The sequence below is a fragment of the Rhinolophus sinicus genome, linkage group LG06 (genome assembly GCF_036562045.2).
Source record: "Rhinolophus sinicus isolate RSC01 linkage group LG06, ASM3656204v1, whole genome shotgun sequence".
Lineage (NCBI taxonomy): Eukaryota > Metazoa > Chordata > Mammalia > Chiroptera > Rhinolophidae > Rhinolophus > Rhinolophus sinicus.
In genome coordinates this window covers 13,527,639-13,540,504 of record NC_133756.1, presented here as the reverse complement: position 1 = coordinate 13,540,504, position 12,866 = coordinate 13,527,639, and the positions used below count along the sequence as shown (strand labels likewise).

The 12,866-nt window shown below is 36.3% G+C and overlaps 1 protein-coding gene across 13 annotated transcripts in view; it reads left to right on the top strand.

Moving 5' to 3' along the window:
* SCMH1 (Scm polycomb group protein homolog 1) overlaps positions 1-12,866 on the top strand; it is a 145,173-nt gene that overhangs the window by 39,274 nt on the left and 93,033 nt on the right. For 6 of the 13 annotated variants that reach the window (XM_019737146.2, XM_019737137.2, XM_019737145.2 and 3 more), the window contains 3 exons: positions 1,166-1,234; positions 1,716-1,739; positions 10,179-10,249. In XM_019737146.2, coding sequence (XP_019592705.1) covers positions 1,166-1,234; positions 1,716-1,739; positions 10,179-10,249 — 164 coding nt within the window. Of the gene's footprint in view, positions 1-1,165; positions 1,235-1,715; positions 1,740-9,149; positions 9,293-10,178; positions 10,250-12,866 lie in introns of those variants that run through there. The other 7 variants (XM_074334515.1, XM_074334517.1, XM_074334516.1 and 4 more) reach the window with 5 other exon arrangements.

Here is a 12,866-nt window from a genome sequence, read left to right as displayed (position 1 = left end):
GTATAGGTGGATAAGGGACTTTACCCAGAGGTAGGATTAAGGCTTAGAGGGAGTTAAGTGTGTTTGCCAGGGAGTGGTTTTAATGAGGGACGATGGGATCTGGGTTGTGTAGGAAGAGAAGCGAAAACGTGATGTGTGATCGATGGGTAGGGTCAGTAGATGGTCAGTAGATGAATCTCAATTTTCAAACAAGGAAAATGTATTTCTACTATATAATGTATCCTTTTTATAGAAAATTTGAAAATATATGAGATTAGAAAATAGAAAGTGGGAAAAAACAGTACCACCACCCAAAGATAACTAGTTGTTTATGTTTGCTGTGTTTACTTTTTTTTCTAATAATTGTTTCTAATGATGATTTGTATTAGTTTGGGAGAGCTGCCATAACAAAGACTACAGACTGGGTGATTTAAACAACAGAAATTTATTTTTTCACTGTTCTAGAAGCTAGAAGTCCAAAATCAAGCTGTCGGCTGGGTTGTTTTCTTCTGAATCCCCTCTCCTTGGCTTATAGATGTCCATCTTCTCTCTTTGTTTTCACATCATGTACTTATCTCTGTCCAACTTTCCTCTTCTTACATATTGTATGAGGGCCCACACTAATGACCTCATTTTAACTTACTTATCTCCTTAAAGAGCCTGTCTCCAAATAGTCACATTCTAAGGTACTTAGGAGTGAAGACTTCAACATGAATGGGGGCGGGGGCGGGGGTGGGGGGGCACAATTCAGCTCATAACAGAGGTGCTGTTTTCATTTTTTATATAATTGTTATTCCATGAATATAATTTTTGATCCCATACTTCACCAGATAATGTAATTAAACATTTTCCTATTTTGCCACTTAGCCTTTGTAAAAAGTTTAACAGCTGGAAAATACTTTGTTAAGTGAATGTATTACAGTAACTTAATCAGTCTTCTGTTTTGAACATTTAGGTCTGTTCCCCCCACCCACCCCCCCACACACACATACGCACACAGTTAAATTTCTAAACAATATTTAAGCTTTTAAAATAAAATATTTTTTTCTGTGTTTTGGATTGTTTCCTTAGAATAAAGTCTCAGGAGTAGATTACTTTATTAAAAACCATTGATGCATACTGCTAAATTGGACAAGTACTGAATCTTGTATTTTCTTGCACGTGACTGTTCTCTCTTTTCCCACAGAAATAGACTGGAGTGATGTTAGAAAACACAAATATGGTCACCTGTCAGAGTCTGTGTCCCAGTATCCAGGTAAGAAGAAAACTCTGTTTAGCACAGAAAACTTTTATTTGGCATCTCTTCCCATAAAACCTTTGCTTTTAGAGGTCTGAGTGTACAAAGAACTCACTGGTTAAAACAAAAGCGAATATTGTTGTTTATGTATGTATCTGTCAAAAGCAATATGCTTTGTGTTGAGCTGGAAATCAGGAAACTTAGATTTGAAGTACTGATAATCCCAAGTTAGTTTATAGCTTTAGGTACAGTTGCTTAGCCTCTCTGGACGGCCCTAGCTTTGGAGAGTTTAGACTTGGGAATAAGGCAGGATTGCGTAGTGAACTTCTACACCTACTGCTACTAAACGCAGTATCTTTTGAAATGACAGAAACGGGCTAGACAAACTCTCAAGCCTAAACTCTGAAACTGCCTAGTTTTACCCCAGAACTTCACCTTTCTATCATTTTGGTACATTTGTCATGATGACTTATGCTGTAACATTTCTTTTCTTTAATAGAAGCTACTGACTTCCTGGAGCTAGGTAAGATATTTTTCTTGTGTTTCTGTTAAATAAGGGGAATTACTAAGCCAGAGCTTAGACTGTAACTAGGAAAAGAATTCCGTGTGTCTCTGTCTCATAAACTAGTGAATCCTGTGCTCTTGTATGTCTAATGAGCTAGTGTAATTCATCTCAGCTGCCATGTCAAACCCTCCTTATCAGGAGGCCAACAGACCAAGGAACAAAAAGTGGGGGAGGGGGAGACTTAACATAGAGTACAAGGAGGATGGGAATTGAACCAAACTAGAAGTAGCTTCTTAAGTCACTAAATCCAGAGCTAAAACAAACCCCCACCATCCATAATTCAGAATTTGGTGGGATTATCCCAGAATAAATTATTCATGAGAAATTAAACCTAAAGATTTTCTAATTTTTTTAACTAAATAAAAACTAAAATAGTAAAATATCAAATAAGAAAAGTCAGATTAATATTGCATTTCGTTTTCATCCCTGCAGAGTGTACTTTAGAACTAGGATTTGAGAACAAAAACTAATATTAATATTTCTCAATCAGCTTTCAGGGTTCCTACATAAACATCAGTCTTAACTTCTAAGGGGTCTTTAAAATACTTCTAAATGTTACACGAATATTGATATCCTTTATCAATTTTTGTTCAAGTATTTTTATATATTTTGTTACTGCAACTTCATATGTTCAGCTGTTATTATCAGTGTCTATTTGCTTTCTCCTACCTTTTCTTCCAGTAACATATTACTTTCATTGCCCACAAGGAAGATAATGTAAAGTAGAAGAACACTAGGCTAGGAGCCAGAACTCCTGGGTTCTCTGAAAGCCAGCTCTGCCACTTAGTAACTTTGTGACTCTGATCCTTAGTTTTCTGACTTGTAAAATGGGGATAATAATCCATTCTGCCTGCTTAACAGGGTTATTAAGAAGATTACATGAGCTAATGGATGTGAAAACATCTTAAAAACACTCAAATACTTTTCAACTTTGGAGGATTATTATTTTCATCCTGTTCAGTGACTATCCTCAGACTTTAAGTCAGATTTTGTGACATTCTTTGAAGTGAAGCATTCTATGAATATGAGCTGAAGAAATGAATGAAATGAAATAATGCAGGTAAAGTGCCTGGCACTTGATAAACAATAAATGATAGTCACTTTTTATTATTCCTTAAAACTTTCCTCAAGCTTTCTGAGGTGCTATTGTGTGTTAGAAAAAACATGGACGTAAGAATCAGACAGGCCTTGATTCAAATTCCTATTCCCCATTTACCAGTTTTGTGACCTCAGGAAAATTACTTAATCTTCCTGAGCCTATTTCCTCATCTTTGAAATGGAAATAAAACCTACTTTTCAGGTCATAGTGAACATGGGAGATGTCGAACATAGTGTGGCATGGCACCGTCGAATGGCAGGCACTCAGTGATGGCGGCTGCTGTCTTTGGCTTTGTTGCTTATGATAAGAACAATTCTAGTTCAGTGACAACTTAAGGTATATTACAGTGACCTAGTTTGTTGACAGGGAACTGTGAAAAATGGATATTCAATTTAATATGAAGTACACAAAGTGATGTTAAAACTTGAACGTATGTTTTTTCTTGTGGGAGTAAAGGTAGCACAGCCAGGCATATCCTCTGATGAATTAGTCCTACATGTTTCCTTTTGCCCATAAAACAGAGAGAGCAGCCCCAAATATCAAATTGAAGTAAAACTCAGTAGATTCTTAGAATCTCGGAGTTTGGAAGAGGCCTCAAAATAATCTAATTTGGCCCAGCATTTCAAAATTCAACATTTTGAATTTCTTATAAATTGTCTTGTGTTGAACTCCTCAAAGTTGTTGGAACTTACAACCTCCTTAGGTAACTCATGTCATATTTAGACAGATAATTATTGGGCCAATATATGTTTCTTTGTAAATGCTGTTAGTCATAATTTTAGGGCCATATGGAGTAGTAGGTTTAGCCAATTTTTTTTACTCACTGGCCTCTAGTTATTAGAAAGCAGCTCTAGAGACGGCCTTCTCACAGCCACTCTGTGACTTCCCTAGTTTGAGCGACCATCATCTAATACCTAGGTTATTAGAACAGCTTCCTAACTAGTCTTCCTGCCTCCAGCCTTACCCTCCTCCAGTCCGCTCTTCACACTGTAGACAGAATGACTCCCCCCAAACCCTTCAATGATTTCTCTTCTCATCAATGTAGTGTATGAGGAGCTCTGATACATGAATACTGATTTTATCTGCAACCTCTTTGCTAAACTATTTCTTTAAACTCCACCCAGTAGCCATACCAAAAGATTCAATTTTAAAAACTGCTTTTTCTCACTTCTGGGCCTTTATACATGCTTTTCTTTCTTCCTGGGGGAAAAAAATTTGAATTTCCTCTTTGCCTGACTCTTAGAGGTTACTTCCTGTGGGAATCCTTCCACAAACCCTCTAGGTGCCCCTATAGCATCCTCATCTCCAAGCGGAGCACTTACCACAGTTTGTAAGAGTTGACTGTTTTGGCTCTGTCCCTCATTAGACTGAAGCTCTATGAGGGCAAGACCAGTATTCTGATTATGGTTGTATCTCCAGCACCCACACAGTGCTTTGGTATACACTATAAATATTTGTTAGCTGGAGGCAGAAATAGCTCTGAGATTTTACTTTCTTATTCATGCTAAATGTTCATTGTTTCTTCGGCTGGCCCTCAGGTCACATGGTTTTGTGTCCCTTCACCACTTAGGTCACCATTTAGGCTTTGGTTTGTTCTATCCCTCTTAGAGTGTAGCTCCCAGAACTAAATTTAATATCCCAGGTATAATTTTACTAGTCCACAAAAGAGTAGGACTATTACTTGCTTGCTTCTTTTTATTCACTAAACTTTTATTTAACCTCTGTTAAGTTTCAGGCACTGTGTTAAACAGCAATGATTTTAAAACATGAATAAAAGATAGCTCCTATCTGTGAAGAGCTTACGTAAATAATTATGATGATAAAATGTGATGAGTGTGAAAGTAAAGGTGTGAGCATGATGTTATAGGAGATAGGGAAATGGATGGATTTGTTCTGGGAAGACAGGTAGTATCATAAATTCTGTTTTTGGTTTGGTGTTTTATCTTTAGATGATCCATTAACAAATATCAGGCTACTGATCTAAAAGACCTATGGGCAATGTTTTGAGAATGAACTACTGTATATCTCATAAACTAAGCTTTGGATATTTTAGAGTAACTGGGTGTTATTCATGCTAGATGTGCCATAACTTATTAATCATTTGAAAAGGCCAAGAAAACATAAGGTTGAGGGTATGACTTATGAAAAGAACTTGCTCAATCATATATTTAAGTTGATTATGAAATTATATGAAACAAAGTACTTCTGGTACTGGAATAGACTGACTGATAAGAGGAACAGAATATAGAGACCTGAAACAGATCCAAGTGTATATAAGAAATTAATATATCATCAAGGTGACATTTCAAATCAGTGGGGAAAAGATGGTTTTAATAAGTGATGTTGAAGCACATTTATTGGATAAAGGTGAAAAGGAAAGCTGTATCTTTGCCTCATTTGTCTCACAAATAGGGCAAATAGATCAAACATTTAAATGTAAAAAAAAAAAAAGGAAAGAAACTTGAGAAATCCTAGAAGAAAACATGAGCTAAAATTTAAAATATTGAAGTAAAGAAAGCATGATATGAAAACCAAGAAGCCATAAAAGAAAAGACTGAGAAATTCAAGGGCAAATCCTATCAGACTGAGACAAATGTCTTCAACATATGACAAAAGACTAATATCCTTAATCTATAAAGAACTTTTAGAATCTGTGAGAAAACAAAAGAATATCTCAGTGAAAAATGGCAAAAATAAAATACAAACTAACTAATGAGCCTTCAATTTTATTAGTAATCAAAGAATTGCAAATAAAAGTCTAACAATACAATTTTTTTACTGATAAGATTTATCAAAATCATTTAAATTGTTCAAACAGTTTTAGCAAGAATTAAGAAATGTAGTTTTGTGTACTATTGGCAGGAACTATATTGTATCAAAATATAAAATATGTATGCTCTTTGTCCATTAATCTCACTCTTAGGAACTAAAAGTGATAAAAGATGTATGCACACAGATATCATTGAATATTATAAAACACTTAAATGACCATTAATAGCATTTGACAAATACTGTTGTTAAGTTATGTAAATTATGGTACATCTCCACAGTGTAACACTTTTCAAACAGTAATCTTGGAATGGAATTTCTGGTCTAAAGACTGTTGCTCTTAGGAATTTGGGTTGCACACTAGAATGAAGTAGATTCTTGTAGAGGAATGTGGCCAGTACATTAGCCAGCATGAGTGGAGGGAGGTACCCGACATAACCATGCCAAATTAGCAGTTGAGGGATTTGGGACATATTTAGAGAGATTAGATATATTATGTCAAGGATCGGGGGTAGAGGTTAGAAGAAGGCAGACTTTGGCTGACTGTAAAGGTTAAAGGCTATCCATTTGTATTATTAAACAATAGCAAATAATGAGTTTCTCATCATTGGAAGTATTCAAGCAGAGACTGGAGAAACCTTTCAAGGTATTAACTGTTGTATCACCGCATCAAGATTCCTTTCTTGACTATCCTGCCTAAATTAGCACACACATTCTTGGCACTCCCTTTCCCTCTTACCTTGCTTTATTATTTCTTTATTCGAAAAGGGCCAGGAATTGCATAACTATTATCTGGTGTCTCTGTTATCCTCTGGACCAACTGATACATATTTATTTGTTTATTTATTTATTGTCTCTTCCTCCTTAGAATGTAAGCTCCATGTGGGCAGAGACTTTGGCTCTTTTGTTCTTTGCTATGTACCACCAGTGCCTAGAACCAGGCTTGGCATATAGTAGTAGATGCTCAATCAATATTTGTTGAATCAGTGAATATTGGAGAAAGGGATTCACACATTCAACCAGGTGGATCTCTTGTGCTTTTGGGGACTTTTACTTTTTAAAGTTATTTCTACGTAGTTGGTAAGTCTCTTCAGGGCAGGGATCTTATTTCCTAATAATAAATGTTAACTATTGTGATGTGTGCATTACAGTTTATAAAACACTTTCATCAGCATTATTCAGTAATGCTAATATAAGGTCTCAGCTCAGCTGTTTCCTTTGTAGAGTGTCCATAACTTCACCATCTAAGATAGTTCCAGTCTCCTTCTGTCACATCACGCTATTTTATTTCCTTCAAGTACTTATCCCTTATTACCTTATTTATTTGGTATGTGTTAATTGTGTCTCATCATGTGCCAGAATGTAAATGCCATGAAGGCAGGTACCTCCTGCCTTTCCCAGCACTGGAGTTAGACACACAGAAGATATTCAATCATCAGTTGAGTGTCTAATTGAAATCACTCTGTAAATTATAAAACATTATACTTACATTAGCTAATAATGTTAATCTTCACAATAATTCTTGACACCCAAGTATGGATTAGATTTCCCTGTTCTGCATTCTCAAAGCAACCTGTACTCCCTTGTTAACTTAAATGTATCATAATTGTGCCAGATTATTTGTGTTATTTATTTACTGTCTCTGCTTATCTCTGGACTGCAAGCCCCATGAATTCAGGAACCATGTCCATCTTGTTCCCCTAGCACCCAACACCAGGCTTTTGCACTTGGAAGTTTAATAAATATTTATTGAATGAATGAGTGTATGTACAATCTTGTGAGATAGATATTATCTCCACCTTTAGATGAGTAAACTGATGCAAGAAAGGCTTACGTAATTTATCCAAGATAGTTACTTACAGAAACAAGACTTTAACTGGCATCTTCTGACTCTCAATATCACATTCTTTTAACTACACCAGCAGTTTCTAGACACAGATGTTAATCAGAATCACCCAGTGAGCCTTGAAAAATACAGATTCTCATACCACCCTCAGAGCCTACTGAATGAGCACCTCTGAAGGTGGGGCCCAGAACTCTGTTTAAAGAAATGAGAAAAATTGTTCAGGAAATTGTGATGATAAGCAACATTTAGGAATCAATGATATATACCAGGGGTTGACAAACTACTGTTTGGGGCTCAAATCCAGCCCACTGTCTGTTTCTGGAAATACAGTTTTAGTGGAACACAGCCCTGCTTATTCATTTACATATTGTCTATTGTCTATGGCTGTTTTCATGCTACAGCGCAGAGTTGAGTATTTGTGACAAAGACTGTACCAGCCACAAAGCATAATATTTTTACTATCTGCTCCTTTACAGAAAGTTTGCCAACCCCTCATACATACTTTTTCTGTCTGTCCTATTTCTTTTGTGGTTAGTTTAGTGCTTGGAGATGTGGGAAAAATTATGAGCATTACAGTAGGTGCTCAAATATTCATATTGAGTCAATAAAACTTAAGTTATTTTGCAGTTTACCTGATAATAAGGGACTAAGCCTTAAATAGCCTACGGAGTCAAATATAAGAAAAATACTGATCTAGGTATGATTCAAACCAGTCAACCTTCGGGGGGTGAACTGCTTTTAACGAAGAGATTGCTTTTCATTCCGTTGATAATAGGGGACAGATAGGAGGTTTTTTGCCTGTATAATAGGCATTGATGACCATAATTAATATGTGTAATAGAGAACTGTAATTAATATCCGAATGATTTTGGTACCCCTGATGCTGCCATAATTCCTAAAACCAAAGTCTCTTGGGTGTTTTTGGTCAGAACTGAAGTTACTATTATACAGGCAATTACCCAGGACTGACTAAACTTCTAAATCTACACTGCCTAGGCAGCAGCTGTCAGCCACATGTCGCTATTTAAATTTAAATTAATTAAAATCAAATAAAATTAAAAATTTAATTTCTCACTCACACTAGCCACATTGTAAGTGTGTAATGGGTATATTTGGCAAGTGGCTACCTTTCTGAACAGCACAAATACAAAAACATTTCTATCATCTCAGAATGTTTTAGTGGACAGTGCTGCTATAGATGCTAGAATTCAAGAGTTGCCGTCCACTCAAATGTAAGACTTATTCTTTGACTTAATCTTTTATTTATAAGAATGGAATAATAATTTGTGACGTTTCCCCTTTCTAACAGCAAATACTGATGAAATGTTTTCAGTCCTTGCCTTAGGGCCGTCTCAGCTAAGAGCAAACTCTTTATTAAATTCTGATAAGCTCTTTAAATCTTGGCTCCAGGAAATATCCATCTCATTTACCCTGTGGACTAACTGTCTCTTCAAGATGATTAATCATTGGCCAGTTCATGTAATGGTTTAGAACTGACAGTGATTTCTGGCCAAATTTATTTGGCTTGGTTAAGAGTTGTGGGAAAGAAACTGGTTTTAAAACAGAAGCTATAAAGTCAATAGAGTATAAAGTCTTGGCATCATCTTTGAAGTGATTTAGATTTCATCATTCAGTGACTCATTTTTATTCCCAGCATCTAGTGTTTTTTGCATGGCCCAAAGGGGCCCTGTGCTGCTGCATTGCAGAGGAAACTTCAAGAAATGCTGGTTTGCTACACTGTTTTAGCTTGTGACAGTGTCTGGGACCTTCCCTGCACCATCATGGGGTCTCCTCTAGGTGGGTATCAGGGGGAGATTGGTAACTGGTTTAACCTTTAATAAAGAACTTGGTAAGCTTTTGCAGTCCAATAAGATATCTCTTAAAAATGTTTTCCCTGGCCCCAGCATAATGTCACTTAAAGATTGTTTCTCTAGTGCAGTGTTCCTTAAACTTTGAGAGGCACTAAGGCTACTTCAAGAGGCTAGAAGATTCTGTAGACTCCCAATTTATTCTTAGTTACTGTCATCATAAATGCTACTGAGGACCTACTTATCTCTAAATTACTAGATCTTTGTCATTTTGCGCCTCAGAACAGTAGTGGGGACAGGAGTTGGGCTGGGGGTGGGTGAGAGGGAACCAGTTTTTAGAGTGAGGATTCAAGTATAATCTCACTCATTCTGGCTTTTTCTACCCTCTGGTCCTCTTACCTAATGTCTCCAGATAGCCTTTCCTTCATTCTTTTTGAGCTGAGAAAGGATCCAACCATATTGGGTGTTACATGCTATCACTTGATGGCAATAAGGAACCTCTCCAGAAGTTAGGTTGTTCAGAAGGAATCTCCTCATCCACTTTCTACATCTTTTGTTCTATTTTCCACAAATTTCCTGGGCACTTCTTTGAGACACTGGTATATCTTGCTCTGTTATTTTGGATCACTTTAGGGACTAACATGAAAAACACCTGAGATCATCTTTAGACTATGATTTAAAAACATAGATCTAAAATGATACACTTAGGTCACCTAGATTCCTCCCCCTAATATTCCTTTGAGCCCAAACAGGGAAAAATAAGTTTACTTATGCTCCACACCAGTCTGAAAAGAACCTAATGTTTAGTGTAGATTACATCCTGAAAGCATTTTTTAGGAAGTTGACTGTGATAGAGATTTCTATTTCCTTTACAGGTCATTTTACCTGGGACAAATACCTAAAAGAAACATGTTCAGTCCCAGCGCCTGTCCATTGCTTCAAGCAGGTAATTGATTCTCAACATCTTCAGTAGGTGGGAGGCAAGTAGGTTTTTTCTGGTCCTTAGACATGTCAAACATGAGGTGGGAACCCTTGGGCTTCTCACCTGAAGGACCAAGAATAAACTTCTATGGAAAGAATGCAACTTAAGACTCACTATGAGTTTTGGCAGCAGACATTCTCCTCAACTTCATCCCAAGTAACACCTTTTCCTTCTTCACCTCCTTGAAGATATTCTGTGTTACTTAAAATAATAACTAATTTATACTATAGCTCTTTTAGGACAGGTAGGAAATATAGTTCTAGCTCCTAGGCAGTTCTTGAAAGTAGAGAAGTATTTGTTTCTCTGTACTCAACAGCCCTGCCACAGTCTTCTCTTTCCATAAAAATACTGGCACTGAATCCCATGAAGGATTCCCTGAGAGGGAGTGTTTTAGGAGTTCATCAGAGGTCATTCAGCGTTTCCCACATAGGATTAAGTGCCCCACACAATGCACAGATAATGTTGACTATATCAGTACATATTAACTCTGGTAAGCAAATTAGTGTACTGTGCTATGCAGAGCTAAACATTAAGAAGTTATTTACCTCTACCTTCCTTTAGTATTCTATGGTTATTTCCTCAAACTGTCAACATTTTACTTTGAGTTTGAATTTTATCTATACTCTAAATAAAAGTACAAACTCAGAACTTCTGCTCATTTGAAATAATAGGGACTAAATTAATACTCCCACTTAAAATAATTTTTTTTAAAGACAAAATATTTAAACAATTGTTTTCAAGTTACTGAAGCACAGTGATCTCTTAGGAATGGAAAACAAATGACTTGAGCATCTTATGATTTCCCAGCTTACTGCCTTAAGAGTGTTTTGAGACCATGGCCCAGGGAATGGGAACCCAAGCTGAGCCCAGGAGACTCCCTAATATGAGGAGATAGAGCTGAGCATCCAGGGAAATCAAGGTGGCTAGAATTTTCAGGATGCAGTGTCAGAGATGAGATTGCTGCACAGAAAGAAAAAAATCAAAGATCTGCAGAGATCTCCCTGCAAGTATTCAGCAAAGTACTATTACTCTGTATGAGTGTGAGGAAACTACCCAAAGCCAAGGGGAAAAAACGTGTGTGAGGATTAGAAGGAATAGAGCCTGGCGCTCACACTGGGCTGGGAATAGTGCCTCATCCCACCAGCTAGACTGGAAGATCTCAATCCATGTGACATTGGGTGAAATACTGAGGAAGATCTTGCTCACTGGTGGGAAATAATTAGCCTTAAAGTGAACACTGCTCTGGACCTGCCTAGCAAATCATAAAAGCAAGACTCAAAATGATCAAAATATTTCCAAGTAACTTCAGTTGAATCTAGGAATAAAGCACAAGAAGGGAATGCAAAACTATCCAGCACCCAGCAGGTAAAATTCACCATGTCTGGCATCTGATCAAAGCAGGCATGTAAAGAGGCAGGAAAACAGCCAATAATGAGCAGAATAACCAATCAGTGAACCAGACTCAGGACCTATACAGATCTTAGAATAGTAGACAAAACATTAAAACAATTATTTTAATTGTATTCCAAATGTTTAAAAGTTAAGCAGAGACATGGAAGGTATCAAAAAGACTCATTGAACTATGATGTGCAAAATGAAAAATACACTGGATGGTATTCATGGTAGAAGAAAAGATTGGTAAACTTTAAGACGTAGCGATAGAAACTATCCAAAATGGAACACAAAGAGAAAAAAGAATTTAAAAAAGAACATCAGTGAACCACTGGATAACTTTAAGTTCCATGTGATAACTTTATAGAACATGTAATTGGAATGCCCAAAGGAGAGAAGAGTGGGGGACAGAAAAATATTTGAAGATATCATGGCTAAAAATTTTCCAAAATTGATGAAAACTGTAAATCCACAGATCTAAGGAGTTCAGTGAATACCCCCAAAGAGGAAAATGAAACAAGAAGAAAACTCCACTAAGGCATATCACAAATGCTTAAAACTAGTAATAGAGGACATCTTAAAAGCAGCCAGAGAAAAAAGGTACTTTACATACAGGAGAACTAAGATAAGAATGACATTATATTTTCTTGTCAGAAACACAACAAACAAGAAGAAAGTTGAGTAATATCTTTAAAGTACCAAAAGAAAAACTGTCAACCGAGAGTTCTATATCCAGCAAAACGATTTTCCAAAAATGAAGGCAAAGATATTTTCAGACATACAAACACTGAAAGAATTCATCACCAGAAGACTCACTACAAAGAAATGTTAAAGTCCATCGAACAGAAGGAAAATGATACCAGATGGAATTACATATCTATACAAAGGAATGAAAATCACTGGTAGTTGTGAATACAAAGGTAAAGACATAAGATGTTTTTTCATATTGTTTAAATCTCTCTCGATAATTGTGTAAACAACAGCAATATTTCATTGTAGACGTTACTAACAGATGTATAAGTAAACGTATGATAACAATAAGCTTAAAGGCCATGAGGGGAGAAATCTTAAATATACTAGTGTAAGAGTCTTACACATGAAGTAGTATAATATTACTGGAAGATAGACTGATAAGTTAAATATATTTACTATAAACCCCAAAGCAACCACTAAAATAATAGAAAACAAA